Source organism: Cnephaeus nilssonii (assembly GCF_951640355.1).
Source record: "Cnephaeus nilssonii genome assembly, chromosome: 3".
NCBI lineage: Eukaryota > Metazoa > Chordata > Mammalia > Chiroptera > Vespertilionidae > Cnephaeus > Cnephaeus nilssonii.
In genome coordinates, this window is record NC_137074.1 from 43,773,788 (window position 1) to 43,794,419 (window position 20,632).

Here is a 20,632-nt window from a genome sequence, read left to right on the forward strand (position 1 = left end):
CCCTTTGAAGAAGGTATCATTTGAGCTGGGGTGTAAAGAATGTATAGGTTTTGAAAGGCGGACATAAGATGGAAAAGGTGTTTACAGAAGGGACAGGGTATAAAAATGTGGAGATGGGCATCACAGAACATTTAGGAAAAGTTAAAACCAGAGAGTAGTTTCAGGACAGATTTGTGGGGGCCAGATTTGAATGCCAAGTTAAGAACATTGATTTAAAACTGTAAAAATTTTTTTGAGTAGTGGAATAATATAACTGGGTCTCTGTTTCCTAAAGGCCACTCTGGCAACCAAATGGAAGAGAGTTTAGAATTAGGCCAGAGCTCAGTTAACAACATACATAAATTATATTCCAATTATTTTATGAGAAGCTTAATTATTTTTTAAAACCCCTATATTTTAGACTCTATTTTAATGGCAGATTTTCAGCTCAGCAAGAGTGACCAAATTAATAAAAGTAAGTTTTGGAGCATGAGTCCTATTGGTGTGAGAGTAGTATAGAGCCAGTATTTTGATTGAGGACAAGAGAGTAATTTTACTTGAATTTATACTCTTGATTATTGTCACATTTTGTAGATTCCACAGTTCATCCTAGCAGAAATCCTTTGGTTCTAAGTGCTATTGATCTAATTCTGATTTATATTTAAATGTATGAAATAAATATTTATATGTAGATTTTTATATGTATAGATGTATATACGAATATTTATCTATACATATATGATACTTATATGTATAGATATATATACTATATATAAACTATATATATATACACATGCCTCCGACACATACATGTATATATATGTTTATACATATATACACATTATACACACACATATTCATCATATGTTCATATTCAAGTAAACAGGTTTAAAAGGAATAAAAAAGTATTATTTTTAATTTTGTAATTACTAGCAAAATAATTAGTAATTTATAATTACTAGCAAAACAAAAAAGCAAAATAATGCAAGATATTGCTGGCTCCTTGATTTCCCTGAAAGTTCTTCCTCATCCCACATTTACTTTGACTTGTTTTATGAGTTTATAGCAGCAATGCCTTTCCCTTTAAAAAAGGGAAACAGTTGCACTGGTGGGGTAGCTCCAGTGGTTAGATTGTCCTCCCAATATGCCAAGGTTGTGGGTTCGATCCCTGGACAGGACACATACAAGAATCAACCAATGAATGCATAAATGAGTGAAACAACAAATCTCTCATCTCTCTCTCTCTCAAATCAATAAATAAAAATTCTAAAAAACAGAAACAATCTAATTCTCAAATATGATGCCTGTTACTTTCTCTTGTATGTCCCTTGATACTTTATCACAGTTTTCTTCTTAACAGATTTCTGGACTGGGTTTTTCTCTCCTGAGGAGTAAGTGGGTACTGCTCCATTCGGTTTCATCTTACCACAGTTAGAAACAATGAGAGGCTTCTTCAGAGCACTCCTATCTTACTCCTATCTTACTTCAGGCACCACCTGTGGGCCCAGTAGCACAAGCTCAGTAAGAACTCCCATTCAAAGCCTGCATGGTAGCACCACCACCAGACTCAGAGGTGATCAAGCTCCACTTCTAAATGTGCAAAGTAGGGCCATGTCCACCATCCTTTGCAACAATTCCTATTTTGTTAAGTACTAGACATTGCCCTGGTCACCTTGTATATTTTATTTAAATCTCCACAATGACCTTCTAATGTAATAACTACCCCTATTTTAGAGAAGAAGAAACTGAGGCTTGTGGACTTAAAAGACCCTTTCAAGGGTGCACAGCTAGTGAGTGGGTGACTGTGATTTATAACATATCTAATAATGTGACACAGGTACTGGATTCATTGGATACATAACACTGGTAAATCAGAAGGTAAGGCCCTTCCGCTGTGACAGTGGCTTTCAAACCTGGCTGCACCTTAGAATCAACCAAGTTCTATAACACATTGAAACTGAGGTCTCACCCAGACCAATGAAGTCAGCATCTCTTGCGGGACCAAGGAATTAGTATATTTGAAAGCACACTTTGGGTTCAAATTTACAGTCAAGGTTGAGAACCACTGTGCAATGATGGGATTTTATTGTGAGATATAAAGAATGCCTTAAGTAACTGAACATACTGGATAATTCCTGCAAAAGGAAAGCAAGTCTATCACTCTGATAAATCTAAAGTCACCATGCTTGGCAGATATTCCCTGTTGTTTAAATGGACAACACTGAAGAACACCACCCAACAGGTCAACTTATTCAAATACTTTGCAAGATAGGGATATGTTTTGCATTTGCCCAAACTGGCAGGACCATCAACATGCAGTTTTACCCCAAATCAGGGGTTTAAGGTTCGTTGTGATTAAGGTCACTGGTGGTAACAAATACTCAAGGAAGTTTCAATCCAAAACTGCCTCTTTATGCTTTATGTGCCAAGAATTCTGGGACCTTAACCAAGCACTTGTTCCTAGTGTTTGAGCAAATTCAAAGCCCTTCTAAGGAGAAAATATGGCCCTTCTCACAGGCACCTTTGCTGCTATAGTCGCATCGGACAGGGATGCCCTCCATCTGAACAAGCAGACAACCAGGAACTTCAGTATGTATAGTTTATGTGCTGTCTACACCAGAACCCAAAGCTTATGGACCATCTTCCAACTAAGAACACTGAGCATCTGAGCCCTACTCAGACCACTAAACTTTGAAATAACTATAAATCAACATTTTCACAAGTGAATCTGAAAACCCACAAATGAGAGTGAAATTCTAAGGTACGTGGTAACTCTCTTCAAAATTCCCTAAGAGCGACTCAAACTGTAACATGCATATGAACTGCCTGGGGATTGGGTTTAATGCAGATTCTGATTCAGTAGGTCTGGGTCCAGGCCTGAGATTCTGCATTTCAAATAAGATCCTAGATGACATCAAGTATGTAGGTCCATGGACCTCACTTTTGATGAGGCCTTAAGCAACATTCCTGTATATCTGTGGCTGACTAGAAAGGCTTGCCTGTCACAACACAGAAAAATCAACAACAAAACAAACAAGCAAACATGATGAGGAGGCTAGAGGAACATATTCTACAGATTGAGAAGACCATAAATGACTCTGCACCCATGGAGGGAAAGACACAGGAGCAAGTTGGTACATGAGAAGAAAACCAAACAATTAGATTTTCCTTCTTCTGGTGAAGGCTGAGATGTATAAGTTTTCTAAGTACTTCAGGGAGTCAAGAACACAGTGAGATGCACAAAAGCAAGAATGAGCTTTTCCAGGAATCCTGGAAAGACAAACGCCAGGGCCAAGAGCATTGCATCCGCAGGCCCACCTTTCTACCCAGGATGAACGGGCCCAGAGCAGAATGTGGAAGCAAGTGTAAGAAGGTCCAGCTTCATAAGCATGGACACCTCCCAGTTACACTTCTTTTCCCGTTCACTGCTTATCCCCAGCATGTAGCCCGTTGCCTGGCATAACATTGATGCTCCATAAAGATTTGCGAAATAAATGAGGGCTGAAAAAGGGATTGGGTTTGTCCTATATTCCCAGGGGCCTAGGGAGAAAAGGTAGACCAGTGGTTGTCAACCTTGGCTGCATGTTAGAATCATGTGAGGAGCTTTAGACACCACTAACACCTGGGTTCGATGCCTACAGATCATGATTAAACAGTCCAAGGGTGCAGGGTTGTCCGGGATGTGGGAAGTACATTAGAAGTGTTCAAAGCCTCCCACTGTAGTTGAAGGCTGAGGACCATTGAGACCCACCAAGCTAACAACTGGGGGAAACCTGTTGAAGTGATGGTTCTGCCACAGTATTATCTAAAATAATAAAAGTGTAATATGCTAATTAGACCGGACGTCCTTTCAGACGAAGCTGGGGCTGTGAGGGAAGCCCAGGTCCTGGGTGCCAGAGGGAAGCTGGTGCAGGCAGCCGGGGGAAGGAAGGCCTACTCTTGCACCAATTTCATGCATCGGGCCTCTAGTATATAGAATAAAAGAAAAAGACTTTACATTGGAGCAGAGGGAATTTTGGCTGAAATAAGAAAACCCTCTTTAGAATACTAAGATTTTCTGATTCATCATAAATGATCTGAATGCCTGGTATGGCTTATTTGTGTAAGTAAACTTTGGATTGCCAGCAAAATTTCCCCTTTTCTCCAAATAATTTGGCCTCATCAATCATATTTCAGGTGAATGTGAAGGAATGGATCAGACAACTTGTACTTTCTTGCAACTAAAATTGTGATCCCTGGATCACCAGCATCAGTATGGCCTGGGAGCTTGTTAGAAATGCAGAATCTGCCTGGCCAGTGTTGCTTAGTGGTTGAGTGCTGACCTATGAACCAGGAGGTCACGGTTGGATTCCCAGTCGGGGCATATGTCTGGGTTGTGGGCTCGATCATCAGTGGGGGGTGTGCAGGAGGCAGCCGATCAATGATTCTCATCATTGATGTTTCTATCTCTTTCTCCCCCTCTTTTCCTCTCTGAAATCAATGAAGAAAAAAAAAAAAAAGAAATGCAGACTCTCAGAACTACCCCAGACCTGCTGATTCAGAATCTGCATTTTAACAAGATTTCCAGGAGATCACACGCACATTCACATTTTCCAGCCATTGTTCCATAGAAGTCTTCCCCTATCCATAGCTTCTGCGACTGCTTGTGGGCAGAGTCCGAGTCATCACTAATAAAGAGAGCCAGTTGTGTGAAAAAGATGTGGGTGAGAATGACAGTGGTTATCCCTTCCAAGATGGAAGCAAGTGGACATGGCCAATTAAATAGCAGGGTTTCAGAGAAGCTCACCTAGAGTTTCACATTGTTCTACAAATCAGTCCTGAACATTTTCTCTGGCTCCCATATTCACACTGACAGGTTTGAATTTTGAGTGTAAATTACATACATCTAAAAGTCAGAAACTTTGCCTTGCCTTGATATGAGTTGAATGAAATATATTTCTGAATAGCACAATGTACTGATTCATTCTCTTTAAATGTATTTTAAAAATTTGTTCTATTGTAATTGAGTTGATATCTATATTAACCAATGTATGGTTGAGGTTAGGCTCCAATGGATACATTTCTGTTTAATTTGTTAGAACTAAATTGAAGCAAATTGCATCTGACCTGGGATTGAGAACTTTGGTTCTAATTCTTATTCTGACATTGACCTTATAGGTGACCTTGGGCAAGTCACTGGGGTCTTCTGGACTTAGTGTTCTCATTTGTATAATGAATAGGAGTTGGATTTAATGATGGCTAAGATGTCTCCAAGCTTTAAAAGGTCTACAAAATCAAGCAACCACTAGCTGATGTAAGAAATATTTGCTTTACTTTCTTAGAGAATTAAAACTCAAAATTGATACTTTATCATTTTTTTCCTTTTCTGAATAAGCTGGTAGTTTCTTTTTAAAAAAACGTAATTGAAAAAAACTGATGAAAACTCCCCTCCACCCAAATATCAGGATTAGAAGGACAGTAAGCCAATTATATTTCTGAAGCTGTTAGGGGGAGGGTCAGTAGGAGGAATCCCCACATGCTCATGTCCCCTGAGGTTGAAAGAAACCTGTTTAAACATAGAAACTACATATTGCAAGGGCTAATGAAGGTCATTTAAACAACCAGACATCTGATATTCTAATCTCCTCTGCAGTGTCTCAGCCAACTATGCCCAGACAGTTCTAGGGAAAGGAAACTCAGTTGCTTTTAAGTCAATTGTGTTTCCTCTTGGGCACGTTTGACCACTAAGAATCAGTGTATTCCTTACTTTAAAGTCTTTATTTCAATGATTTCATCTCATTAGTCCTAGGGCTACTTCTTGAAGGCATTTCAAATTAGCTTAACACCCCCACCCTGCAATAGCACTGTAGCTATTTTAATACACCTTTCCTTGAGTCTGACCTTCTCCAGTACATATGCATAGTATTTTCAGCCACTTCAGGCTGGGAGATCCCTCACCATTCTGGTGGCACTTCTCAAACAAGTTCCAGTTTGTCCATATTCATGGTGAACCCTGATGCCCAGAAATAAATTCAGTTCTCTTGAGAGGTCTGATCAGGGAAGGAGAGAATGTGGATATCAGTTCACTTTACTAGACACTATGAATCTATTAAGACACTAGAGGCCCAGTGCACGAATTTGTGCATGGGTGCCGTCCAATCGGCCGGGCAATTGGGGGGAGTGGCCTCGGGCAGTTGGCGGGCTGGTCCTGTCCCCTGGTCGCTGGTCAAACTCCAGGTTGAACTCCCAGTCGAGGAGACAATTTGCATATTAGCCTTTTATTATATAGGATTCTAAGATCATGACCAGTGGTTTGTTTAAATAAAATAATGTATATGTATTCAAAAGAAATCTCTGCAACCACTAAAAACCATGCTTCTGAAAAGTGCTGCATGATACGGGAACACATGATGTATTATATTGGGTGCTAGCTGGTCTCCGAAGATGGCTGTCATCAATCTTCCCCTCCCTGTGTGAGTCACTCTCCCAGAGAATGTGGAGTCCATTCCTTTATGGCATTGAATCTGGGCCAGACCTGGGACTGCTCTGACCAATGGAATGTGGAGAGAGTTCCGTTCTCTCCTCACGTTCTTGCTCTCTGAAAGGTTTTCCTTCCTATTGTTTTTTTCTTTCCTGCTATCTCTACACAAGGATTCCCAAGTCAGAGCTATAGCCTAATCCTCATTTCCACCCAGGTCCCTCTGAGCCCAGGTGTCAAAAAGGCCTGGCAGCTGCTGCTTTTATGTTCTTGGAGCCCAAGCCATGTGTAAAAAGTCCAGGGTCGCCTGCTGGGAAGAGGCCAACACGGAGAGGTCCCGGGAGATAAGAAAGTGCTTACAGAAATAAGTCCCTTGGAGGACCACCGAGGCACCAGGATGTGAGGAATCAGCCATGCTGGATCATATGAGGCATCCTACTCAAAGCCCCAAACAGTGTGGAGCAGGAACTAGTCATCCCTGCTGTGTCCTGTGCAGACTCCTGAGCCACAGAATCATGGGGAAAAACAAAACAGTTGCTTTAACCCACCAAATTTTGAAATTGTTTTGATGCATCAATAGATACTTTAAACATATTGTTAGGGTGAAGAAAACAGCAAATAGCCTAATGGTACAAATAGCCTAATATATAGGATGCCCCCCAAAAATGTATATATCACACTTTGAATAATTATAAAGGCAGTGTTTATTAAAATACATTTCATTTTCAAAATTGAGCTATCAGCTGTTAAAGTGTGTATACATTTTTTGAGACACCTGTATATACTTTTTAAAAATATATTTTTATTGATTTCAGAGAGGAAGGGAGAGGGCAAGAGAGATAGAAACATCAATGATGAGAGTATCATTGATCAGTTGCCTCCTGCATGCCCGTACACTGGGATGGAGCCTGCAACCCAGGCATGTGCCCTGATCGGGAATTGAACCGTGACTTCCTGGTTCATAGGTTGATGCTCAACCACTGAGCCACGCCAGCTGGGCATCTATACTAATAAAAGGGTAATATGCAAATTAGTCATGACACCCTCACAGTAACAACCGAACAGCAGGCTGCGTGGGGCGACAAGGCCAACAGGGGCATTAGGGAGGGATGACCAAACGACTGACCAACAGGCTGTGTGGGGTGACCAGGCCAGCAGGGAGGTTAGTGAGGGACGACCAAACAACTGACCAGCAGGCTGCATGGGGCGACCAAGTTGGCAGGGGGGACAGGGAGGGGCGACCAGGCCGGCAGGGGGGGGAAGTTGGAGGTGACCAGGCTGGCAGGGGGGGGGCAGTGAGGTGCAACCAGGCTGGCAGAGGACAGCAGTTGGAGCAACCAGGCTGGCAGAGGGCAGCAGTTGGGGCAACCAGGCTGGCAGGGAGGGCACTGAGGGGCGACCAGGTTGGCATGGGGGGCAGTTAGGGGCAACCGGGCAGGCAGGGGGGGCAGTTGGGGGTGACCAGGCCTATGGGGGGCCAGTGAGGGGTGATCAGGCTGGCAGGCAGAGGCAGTTAGGGGTGATCAGGCTGGCAGAGGGGGCAGTTAGGGGCAATCAAGCAGGCAGGCAGGTGAGCAGTTAGGAGCCAGTGGTCCCAGATTGTGAGAGGGATGTCCCACTGCCAGTTTAGGCCCGATCTCTGGGATCGGGCCTAAACTGGCAGTGGGACATCCCCAAGGGGTCCTGGATTGGAGAGGGTTCAGCTGGATTGAGGGGACCCCCATCCCCCGTGCACGAATTTGGTGCACCGGGCCTCTAGTTTTTAATATAATATTAGTGGTTACCACTGGGAGATGGAATTGTGAGTATCTTTAAATTTCATCTTCTGGCTTTTCAAATTTTATACTTGTTTTTATTTTGTAACAAAAGTGTCTTAATATCACATTACCTTTTTTGATGAGTATTTTACACTACTGATTCACATTAAGCTTCCTGCCAACTGTATATATGGGTATTCTATATAATAAAGAGGTAATATGCAAAATGACCATCACACCCTTGCACACAAGATGGCCACCCTCATGTGGTCACAAGATGGCCGTGCCCATATCATCACAAGATGACTGCCCCCATGTCATCACAAGATGGCTGCCACAAGATGGCCGGCAGGGGAGGGCAGTTGTGGGTGATAAGGCCAGCAGGGAAGGGCAGTTGTGGGCAACCAGGCCAGCAGGGGAGGGCAGTTGGGGGTGATTGGGCCATCAGGGGAGGGCAGTTGGGGGCAATCAGGCTGGCAGGGGAGCAGTTAGGCGTCGATCAAGCTGACAGAGGAGTGGTTAGGGGGTGATCAGGCTGGCAGGCAGAAGTGGTTAGGGGGCAATCAGGCAGGCAGGCAGGTGAGCAGTTAGGAGCCAGTGGTCCCAGATTGTGAGAGGGATGTCCGCTGCCACAGGGATTGGGCCTAAACTGGCAGTTGGACATCACTTGAGGGGTCCCAGATTGGAGAGGGTGCAGGCTGGGCTGAGGGACACCCCGCCGCCCCGCCCCCGCAGTGCATGAATTTCGTGCATCGGGCCTCTATTACATATACTATATATGTGTATACATATGTAATTAAACATATAAAATAAACACATATGTTTCCAAGGGCAGTTTTCACATGGCTTCTCCTGCGATAAAAGGCCACCAAAGAAGGTATAGGGTTTATGCTACAGAACACACCAAGGCATCTTGCCTTCAAATTCTTGGGCTTTTCTACCTGGAAATCCTGCTGGGGAAAGTTACCAATTCTCAGGCTGTCCACTTCAGTTACTCTGCTATTGTAAAGCTCCTGTGTAAGTGGTTATGGAAGAGCAGTTGCTATAGCAATGCAATCTGACTGAATACCAGAATGTGTCTAAAATTGGTATAAGTGCCTTTTTCAGGGTTTCCTCTGAGAATTAATCATTTTCCAAGAACTAAATCTTTTTTTTTTTTCCTTCTCCTGTTAGAACAATGGTGCCAGAGCACCTCACCCAGTTCTAGGAAACAATGAGGAAGGATCTGAGAAAGACAAAGCTTGATGGTTGAAAGACCAGAACCACAAAGGAGCCATTTCCTACCAGATACTCTGATCTCTTTGCACACCCTGCCTCTTGGATGGCTTTGTCACCTTTGGACCCCCTTTGTCCCTTAGCTGCCTCAACCAGTATGGTTCATTCACTAATTTGTCTTGCTGGGTTTTCTCATTTCTCTCCTCACATTCTTGCTCTCTGAAGGGCCTTCATTCCTATTTTTTGCTGTCTCTACACAAGGATTCCCAAGTCAGAGCTATAGCCTAACCCTCATTTCCACCCAAGCCCACCACCTACCTTCCTGGGGCCCACAGGATGTTCCACTTAGAAAGCTGCATCCCCCAGGATGGGGTCTTATTTACCTTTCCACTTCTTGCCCAACTTCCACCATGCCACCCACCAACATGAGCTCAAAGTTCCCAGCCTGGCAATTGCTGGCAGTTTTTTTCTTCTTCTTACAGTTCTTGAAGTTACCCTGTCTCACCTCCCTGTCTCACCTCCCTGTCTTGCCCAAGCCACATCCTCTGCCTGGAATGTCTTCCTTGTCCTCCCTCCTACTAGTGTTTCTGGAGTCTGGAAACCTCCCCCCAGGCTGGACCAGGTCTCCTCCTTTGTGCTCCCCACTCACTGGCACCTGTCATACTGAACATCATTGTTTAAGTCCTGTCTGTCTTTCCCCACTGGGCTGGGAGCTCTTTACAGCAGGATTGTGTCTCATTCATTGCTGGCTCCCTGGAGTCTGGCACATACAAATACATAAGTGAACGTGTCATCATCATCTCAAAATCAATGTTCCCAAACCACCCCACCAGCCCTGAATCGTAAATGTTGCCATTTCCCACAGATTCACAGGCTTCAAGGTATCTTTGCTGGCTTCTTTTAGTTCCATAAGTTCATATATATATATATATATATATATATATATATATATATATATATATATATATATTTACACTAGAGGCCCAGTGAATGAAATTCATGCACAGGGGTGTGTGTCCCTCAGCCAAGCCTGCACCGTCTCCAATCTGGGACCCCTCGAGGGATGTCCGACTGCCCGTTTAGGCCCGATCCTACAGGGATCGGGCCTAAACGGGCAGTTGGACATCACTCTCACAATCCAGGACTGTTGGCTCCCAACTGCTTGCCTGCCTGCCTTCCTGATTGCCCCTAACCGCTTCTGCCTGCCAGCCTGATCACCCCCTAACCACTCCCCTGCCAGCCTGATTGATGCCTAACTGCTCCCCTGCCAGCCCAATTGCCCCTAACTGCCCTCCCCTGCAGGCCTGGTTCCCCCCAACTGCCCTCCCCAGCCGACCCGGTCACCCCTAACTGCCCTCCCTACCAGCCTCATTGCCCCTAACTGCTCTCTCCTGCTGGTCTGGTCCCCCCCCAACTGCCCTCCCCTACACGCCTGGGTCCCCCCCAACTGCCCTTCCCTGCAGGCCCGGTCACCCCCAACTTCCCTCCTCTGCCGGCCTGGTCACCCCTAACTGTCCTCCCCTGCAGGCTTGATCGCCCCTAACTGCCCTCCCTTGCAGGCCTGGTCCCTCCCAACTGCCCTTCCCTGCTGGCCATCTTGTGGCAGCCATCTTGTGTCCACATGGGGCAGCCATCTTTGACCACATGGAGGCAGCCACCTTGTGTGTTGGAGTGACAGTCAATTTGCATATTACTCTTTTATTAGATAGGCTAGAGGCCTGGTGCACGGGTGGGGGCTGGCTGGTTTGCCCTAAAGGATGTCCTGGATCAGGGTGGGGGTTCCCTTGGGGTGTGGGGGGGCCTGGGTGAGGGGCCTGTGGTGGTTTGCAGGCTGGCCACACCCCCCGGCGACCCACGTATAGGCCAGGGCTGGCTGGAAGCAGGTATCTGGGATTTATTTATCTTCTATAATTGAAACTTCGTAGCCTTGAGTGGAGGCCAGGGTGGGTGGGAAGCTTGGCTTCCTCCATTGCCGGGGGCAACCCAAGCCTCCTGCTTGCTCCAGCTCCGTGGTGGCCGTCATCTTAGTTGGGTTAATTTGCATACTCGCTCTAATTGGCTGGTGGGCCTAGCAGAGTGATGGTCCATTTGCATGTTTCTCTTTTATTAGTGTAGATATTTCAGAGAGAAAGGGAGAGGGGAAAGAGAGATAGAAACATCAATGACGAGAGAGAATCATTGATTGGCTGCCTCTTGCATGCCCCCTACTGGGAATTGAGCCCACAACCCAGGCATGTGCCCTTGAGTGGAATCAAACCCGGAATCCTTTAGTCTGCAGGCCGATGCTCTCTCCACTGAGCCAAACCAGCTAGGGCTAGTTCCATAAGTTTTTATGACACTTCCACTGCAGTTTTCCACAAATTAGCATTTGTTTATGGCCACATTCATCATCTTAGCTCTATTCCTCAGCTCAGACTAGATTTCATCTAGAGGCCACTGCCTGAGGTCCATGAACTGGCAGCTTCGTTCACCAGGCTACCCTGCATATGGCCACCAAATTCATGGTTCTAAATTTTGCCACCTTGGTCCACAGGCCATGCCTTGACATGCAGGGCCAAGACCTCCTGCTCTCCCATCTCTCTTGTGTCCTCCTCCACTCCTCCCTTGCTCCTCCTCTCCATGTAACCCAGAAGTTCTCCTTACCATTCCTGAGTGTGAATGTGGGTGTAGCCACCACTGTGTTTTGCTGTACCCTCCCTTTGTGACCCTCTACCTTTGCCTCCATTGTTTCTATTCCCCCCACCATCTACTACTCACATTTAAAACATCTTTCCTTCAGAGAGTTCACCCAGCTAAATCCTCTGTTATGGGTTAAGTTGTATCACCCCCTCAAAGTTATATGTCAAAATCCTAACCCCTCAGTACCTCGGATATGACCTTATTTGGGAATAGTGTCATTGCAGATGTAATTAGTTAAGATAAGGTCATACTGCAGTAGGATGGGTCCATCCCAATGTGAATGTGTTCATATAAAAAGGGAAATTTGGACACTGAGATGGCATACAGGGAAAACACCATGCAAGGAGGCAAAGGGAGAAGACAGCTAAGGAGACAGGCCTGGAGCAGACCCCTCTCACAGCCCTCAGAAGGAACCAAGCCTGCCAACACGCTGACTTTGGACTTCTAGCCTCCAGAACTGTGAGACACTTGCTGTTGTTCTAAGCCACCGAGATTGTGGTACTTTGTCACAGTGGCCTAGCAAACTAATAAACGATCCCCTATCAATTTCCCTGGCTTTAAATTCCCTTCTCATTTATGCCTACATTTAGCCATCTGTGCCAGTGTTTGCCTGCTGCCTTAAAACTACTCTCTGCTGGGACAGGAGCACATTCCTGACTCCCTAATAAACTTCTGATTCCTCAAGGGCAGTATTCCCTTTGTGCTTCTTTTTCATCCTGACAGGGCCTGGCACTTTGCTGCCTGGGCCTGGTACAGAGCCTGGTACAGAGCAGACTGAATTGAATGGAGTTTACCCTGGAGGGCAATGCCTTGCTCCTTGTCACTACATTACATAGTTTCTCTAAACCCAATGAGGTCAGACAAGAGGCCACGTGCTCTAGGGTACTGGGAGAGAGACTGACCAGTAGCCTTCAGAGCATCTATTAACCCTGGGAGCATATGGGGTGTTAGGTAGAGGTGGGGGAACCACAGGGAGATCATCTAGTCCAACCCTCTCATTCTGCACAACAGGATGCCGAGACAGCAAGAGCCAGCGCTGGCACTGAGCCTGACCTTCTGACTCCCAGACTAGTGCTGTGGACAAGGGCTGTCTATCCTAGGGGACAGGGGCAGGCTGACAAAAGGGCATTTGTAGGATGACCAGGGCAAGATCTGTAGGCAGGTCAACATACTACAGGCCTAGTGATTCACAAAAGCACCAGGACAATGAATGTGAAGGGAGAGGTGATTAGTACAAAGGGGTGGGGCCTGCGGTGCAGGTAGGAGCTCTGTAAGATTAAGGGTGGAACATGGGTGCCACACGATATCAAGGGTGATAATCACAATGGTCACCACGTGTGCAGAGTGCAACGGTCAGCTGGAGTTCTGCCACAGCCCGGGGATATTCCTGTCACCAGTCAGGATTGGCAGGGTCTGGGGGCCTGGGGGCACAGCTGTGTGCCGAGTATGAATGTGGGTGTAACCACCACTGTGTTTTGCTGCACAGGAATTGTTCCTCAATGCAACTCCTGGAACCAAGAGCCCCACTAGAAAGCCCAGGCTTTTCCAGAACAAAGTCAAGAAAAAGACATGCATCAGAATTCTATTTTATTGGGGAGGAAAAATTGAGTCCAAATGCAAGTATATTAGAGCACATGATTAACATTGTAACCATGCAGCCTACAGCCCTTCAAAATTATGCTATGAAGAGGTTTCAATGTTCTGAGGAAATACTTAACGATATTATTTTAGGTGGAAAATGCAGGCTGAAATAAAAGTATAGTCAAGAACTCACCATGTAAAGCAATGAGCACAGAAGGGGTATGTCCAAAATGATCATCGAGTTTAGCTGTGATTTTTTTTTAACCATTTTTTTTTCTTTTTCTCCTGCATATTCTAAATTTCTATGCTGAGCACATATCATTTACGGAGTGTAAAGATAATTGTTTTATTTATTTTTAGACACTAATTGTGTGCTTAGAAGAAAATATAAGCTGTCAGGTTTGACTTCATTCTCAGTGGCTTCCTGCTCTGCTCTCCAGAAATGTTCTCCCCAACCCAGAGGAAGTCCCACCCCAGATGGCTCAATCCATTTACTCACATTCTGAATATTTCTGGAGCTGGTCAAATTCTTCTGAAGTGAGGGAGACCCAGCGTTCTTCACTCATCTTTAAGCTGGTTATGAGCGCTTGAGGCCAGGGATGGAGTTTTGTTCACCAGGGTGAAGTCGTGGCCCAGCCCAGGGCCTGGCTCATTGCAGGTATGCAATGGACAAGCCCTCTGGGAGACTTCTCGAGGACCAAAGTGTCTATGGCAGCAGCGGGTACCTTCCAGCAGATGAACGAAGACCTCTGCTATTCCTCAGGGAACATCCTTCTATCTGCAGTCAAGGTAAATCCAGAAACCCTTGCTTTCCCTGGGCAGAAGTAGAAAAGGCATTATGAATGAGAGCGTTGGAACACATAAGGCATCTTTTCTTATTTAAAAATCCCCAAATTTCCCTTGCTGGAAGACTTTAGGAGGGGATGGTTCTCAAGGGAAGGATGTTTCCTCAGGGAAGCCTGAGGAGGTCATGGAGACAAGACCAGCACAGCCCCAGACAGGTGTCTGACAGGTGGGGATGGGTGGCCTGTAGGAATAGGTGGCCATACTTTTAAACTCGGAGACATTTTAAATGTCTCCCATGAAAGGAGGTAGTAGAGACAGCTAAGGGCATCCTCAGGCATGAAAATGCCTCAGGCTGCTGGATGCCTCATGTAAGTACAAGGATAGTAGCCTTTGTGGGGTGATTTGAAAGGTGAGCCATTCTCTCCACTGACTCTAAATCCCACCTTAGAGCTGCCCACCTTCCTCTGATGAGTCGCTCTGGAAATGCAAATACCCCCCAAGCCTGGCTCACATCCTAGTGAAGGAAACAGCTCTTTCCTCTCAGAACCATAAAAGAAGTGATTAGAGAGCAGGCCTGTAGGCCCAGTGCGGAAGATCCTGAGGGAGGAGAGGGAGATGGAGTCTGACAAACACTTTTAGCATCTTATTCTCTGAGCCCCTCCTAGCACCCTGGCTCCCACCGTCAGTCATTAAATCAGTGTAGTGGGTTGTGAAATGACTATGGTGGGCCAAGACCAGCATTTAATAACAGAATAGCAGAGAATGGAATGGAATGAAATGAAATGGAGTTGGAAACATCTTCTGCCCTGGCTGGTTCGATTCTTGGTCAAGGACATGGACCTGGGTTGCAGGTTCGATCCTCAGCCCTGGGTCAGGGTGCTTGTGTGGAAGGTAACCAATTAATGTTTCTCTCTCTCTCCTCCTCCTCTTCCTCCTCTTCCCTTTCACTCTGTCTAAACAAATCAACAGGAAAAAGTATCCTCAGATAAGGATTAACAAAAGACAAACAAAGAGTATATCTCCTTTCAGTTATATAAACATGTGTATATTGATCATAATGTAAAATATATTTCTTATTCTCAGTTGAGGTTAAAAAAATGTTGGAAAGCCACCAACCAACCTAATAGGAAGATAGATAAAGACCAAATGTTACCAAAGAATGAGCTCAGTTTCAACAAAACAGGATCCATCGTGGGGAGTCGGACTTCAAGGCAGGTCTGGGGAGCCTGGGGCACATGAGGAATGGCAGAGGGGCTGGAGGAAGCCACCCAATGAGGACACAGATTTGTACTGTTCTCTGGAAGAGTGGACCTGGAAGGCTAAACTAGAGCTGAGGGAAGATATTGGAGGGAGATCTGGGCTCTGTAAAGACCTTCCATCAATCAGAGCTCTCCAACAGTAGGTGGGAATGCACGACCAGGGAGTGAGAAGCCTGCATCCAAGTTCTAGTTTCTCTCATTAAAAATTCCAATTCTCTCCTCAATCCACCAGCCAACTGGATTCCTCCTTGGCACCTGTTCTTGCGCAGGTCCCCAGTGACTTCATTGCCAAATCCGACAGGCACCTTGCAGGCCTTCCTTACTTCATTTGCTCTCTCTGCAGACCTTGACATGGCACAAAACAACCACCTTGAACTTCTTTTGTCTTTCTGAGTGTTCCTCTTCAGTCTCCTCTGCCTCTTCTTTTGCCATCATTACATATCGGAGTTTCCAGAATCCCGTCCTGAGCCCTCTCCTCATTCTCTATCCCTCCCCTTAGGGCTCTCATCTGCCTCCACAGATTCAGTGACTCCTGGGCATGCTGCTCTGACCTACACTCTCTCCTCACTCTGATCTGAATATCCAGCTATCACTGGGACTCCCCTGCATATCCCAAGCCATTCCAAATTGGCCCTTTCCCATGCGCCCTACCTGCCTCTCCTATGCATTCTGGTTGTGCCCTGAGAGGAACCAATACTCAGCCTGAGCACCTCCCCTTCCTTTCATGCCAACTCTGGGCACCAGTCCTAGAGAGTGACTGTCCATTGTGTGTCCCCTCCTCTACATCACACCAGCCGGTCCATTAACTCAGTCTTCTCTCGCCTGGTTTCTGACAACAATGTCCTGCTGCTCTCCCTGCCTTGGGTTTTACTCTCCTCCCCTTGGTTGGCTCTAAATTGCCAACCAGATCATCTCTCTCTCAGTAATAAAATTCTTCAGTGGTTTCTATTGCCTATAGAATTGGATGTAATCTCCTTTACATGATACACAAAGCTCTTTATGATCTGGCCTCTGATTTTCGTTTCAGTCCAAAATTGAGGGGTAATCTTTAAAAACATTTTCCATCATACCAGGGAATTTAACATTACAACTGGTATTACCACTGTTGCTGAACACTTTTTTTCTCACTGTGCTCTATGCTTTACACCTATTATCTAATGTAGTCCTCCCAACAACCATGCAAAAGAAGCTATACCTCCTCCCTTTTCAGATGAGGAAAATGAGGCAAGGTATTTAGAAGGAAGCCCAATGCAAAATTTTGTGTAAGAATTCTTCTCTGATATATATTCTGTGTACTTTCAGAAGCATAGCACTCTAAGGGGGCCCAGAGACACACTGCATGAGAGAACCCCATGGAACTCAAAATCAAATCAGAAGGCAGGATATCTGAATCCTGGCCATGATTCCTATAACTAACATTAGACAAATTTTTTGTTTCTTGAACCTGGTTTCTTTATCTCAAAAATGGAAATACTAATTAAAAACTTCACTGAGTTACTGTTATGGTTAACTCAGGTAATATATGCAAAAAATCCACCCCCAAACCCTACCTAGCACATGCCTATCATACCATGGGCACTCAATAAATAATCATTGCTATCATCCTATTGCAAATACAACACAGCAATACGACTTAAACAACCAGGTGAGCGCAATTGGGTACAAAGTCTTTATGTACTTGATCTTATCCTGCTCCTCACTTATCCTCACTATGACATGCACTGACCACCAGGGGGCAGACGCTCAAGCGTCTGCCCCCTGGTGGTCAGTGCATGTCATAGTGACTGGTTGTTCTGCCGTTCGGTCAATTTGCATATTAGCCTTTTATTATGTAGGATAAACATAATATATAAGATTATAAACAATATTTATATAAATATGTATAAATGTATACTGTATTTAGATTTTATATATTTACTTATATTAATGGATTCTTATTTTATTCAATGGGTTATAATTCATTGCTATCATTATTTGTTTTGATTCTTGAATTGCCCCATATTTGGTCAGTGAAAGCTCATTTGCTGTGATTCTTTGTTCTTTAGACGTAGACCTATCATTCTCTGAGCATATCTTTATTTTCTGGGACTACAAGATGTTTCAGGCTTATCTTGTCCTTCCTCAGTCCTAGTCCTGAAATCAGCCATTTTTCCAAAGCCCTGATTTCTTTTAGTGAAGAATCATATTTAAACCCAAGGTGTGGGCACTAATTGTGCTCATTGCTACTGGGGTGTCGTTGATTTTAGGCCATGAAAGAGACAGAGTTAGGAAATACATGCATGTATACACATACATCTCATCTCTGGCTATCTATCTATCTATCTATCTATCTATCTATCTATCTATCTACCTACCTACCTACCTATCCATCTGTGGATTGTCTTTCACACATTGTTTTGTTTTGTTTTCCACTTAATCATGTATCCTATGATTCACTCCATATCTGTTCGAGATCTTCCTCATTTAGAACCAAATTTGAATCCAACACTTACCTGCTTAAATCCTCCAGAGGCCTCTCTTAGCCTCCAGGATAAAGAACAAGCTCTTTAGCCAGTTCCAGAAGATTCTTTATCCATGGTACAGCTCACATCCCCAACCTCACCCCAATTACCTTCTGCCCCACCTGCTCCATATTCCAGCCAAATCAACCTATTCCCTACTCTTAGCAAGTGGTGTTGCATGATAGGACATCACAAACAGTAGTTAATGGACTGACAAACACACCATGCCTTTAATCTACCTGGAATGCCTTTCACTCCTGCCTTCCCATAATGAACCATTACTCATATGTCTGGTTCTGCTTCTTTCTTATAGCTATTTGAACTCTTTGAGCAAACTAAGCTCTTCTCCCAGGTGTGTTCCTATAGATCCTCTTTATTTCTTTATCATGGTAGCTGACAGTCTTGTGTTAGAGACAGACACCCCAAAAGATAATTAGCATGTAAGCTGGTGAGAGTAGTGGTACAGATATGTACAGGGAACTATGGGGCTATCCAATGCATCTGGAGCAGATACAGGGGAGTAGAAAAAGAGCCCTGAAGGAGCTGAGAAGGGGTAACAAGATAAAGAAATATATGTTGCAATAACTCAACAAAAACTCTTATTATTATCTCTGTTGTCCCATTGTAGCTCAGTGCTTGGTTTCTTGGTGAATGGGGCTGTACGATTCTCTATTTTCATCAGGAAAAGTTAAAGGCAGGAAATGCTGCCTGGCTCTCCAAATGGTACCTGCTGACCACCCTCTCACATGACAGCCCCCTCTGGTTCTCTGTCCTTTGATAAAGATGACAGCTACCATACAAGAGGCCTTGCTCCTGCTGACATCATCCAGCATTTCCCTTTCAGCAGCCTGACGCATTGCTCTTGTCTGGGAGGCTCATGACAGTATGAACAGTCTGCTTATTACCACCCTGAACATCTTGACTGACAGACAAAAAAGTAATAGAGTTTCCTAAATAACACTCAGATTGGATATTGTCAGGCTTGGATGGGAAGAGGGTGTTTTATGTCCCTACAGCTATTCCACTCTCAGCAATAGCTTCAGCTCCCTGGCCTCAATTTTCATGTCTATAAAATGAGGGGGGTGGTAATAATGGTTTCTAACTCATTTTCTAGCTCTGCAACTTCACATACTGGATCAAACTCTATTTGTTCTGAACAGATGTCAGCATGGAAATCTCAAATCAGGAGGAAGATGGCAAATTCAATGGGCATTAAATTGCACCCCAGGTCTCTATTCATTTGAATGAATCAGCCATAGCCAATTATCCAGGAACAAACACCTCTTCATCTCCTCTTTGCTCTCATAAAAACATTAATTCATGAATATGGCATCAGATTGGGGGAGCTTATTTGTATGCATCTGATGATTTATAACAAACCCATAATGAGTATATTTTTAAAAGGTAAGAATGACTAAAAGTTAGAAAGAGAAAAAACCCTTTCTTCACAAACTTGTGAGGAGTCACATGTTAATAATTGCTCCATCTCTGGGGTTTTGCTCCTGCTGATCCTTTTTCAACTTGGTCACGCTCATGCAGTCTCTGGAGTTCCCTTAAAACACTAAAGAAGTTCTCTAAGAAGCTCCCTTTAATTTCCTGGACTAGGTTGGGCATATCCTCTCTGCTCTCCTTGGGCTTTTCTCCAGCGGCCCTGTGAGACTGAACTCCTTCAGGGTGAAAACAGTGTCCTGCCCGCTTTGGAGGTCTATCTGCTACAAGATATATAAGGGTTCACTTCCTGACCACTGGAAAGGTGGTTCTGAACCCTTTTGACTGAGGCTGTTTGTGTGGAGCAGAAGACCCTACCACATCTGATTGCATATCTCAGTAGGAAAAGAGCTGGCTGGTAACAAAGAATTAGAGAGGAACAAAAGGCATAAGTTGGCATAAAATTATTGATCATATTATTTGGAAGTCACTTATCCTAATATATAAAAAGCCAGGGGCTGTCATGACCTAAATGACCAGACAGACAACCAAACAGCAGGCTGTGTGGGGCGACCAGGCCAGCAGGGGTGCAGTGAGGGGCAACCAGGCCAGAGGGGGGGCAGTGAGGGGTGACCAGGCTGGTGGGGGAACAGTTGGGGAGACCAGGCCGGCAGGGGGGGCAGTAAGGGGCAACCAGGCCAGCAGAGGGAGGCAGTTTGGGGCAACCAGGCCAGCGGGGGGGGGGGGCAGTTGGGGGTGATCAGGCTGGCGGGGAGGGGGCAGTTAGGTGTGATCAGGCAGGCAGGCAGGCAGGTGAGCAGTTAGGAACCAGCGGTCCCAGATTGTGAGAGGGATGTCTGCAAGGTCCCGGATTAGAGAGGGTGCAGGTTGGGCTGAGGGGACCCCCTCCCCCTGTGCATGAATTGCATGCACCAGGCCTTATAATAAAAAATATATATCAGTGCACACATTTTATTAAGATAATTACCT

At 45.0% G+C, this 20,632-nt stretch overlaps 1 protein-coding gene across 5 annotated transcripts in view; it reads right to left on the reverse strand.

Moving 5' to 3' along the window:
• Positions 1–14,234, reverse strand: part of DGKG (diacylglycerol kinase gamma) — a gene marked incomplete at its 5' end in the record, with an annotated part of 157,826 nt that extends 143,592 nt beyond the window's left edge. For all 5 annotated transcript variants that reach the window (XM_079766048.1, XM_079766045.1, XM_079766047.1 and 2 more), the window contains one exon: positions 14,168–14,234. In XM_079766048.1, the coding sequence (XP_079622174.1) occupies positions 14,168–14,234 (67 nt within the window). The remainder of the gene's footprint in view (positions 1–14,167) is intronic.
• Positions 14,235–20,632: the final 6,398 nt, after the last annotated feature.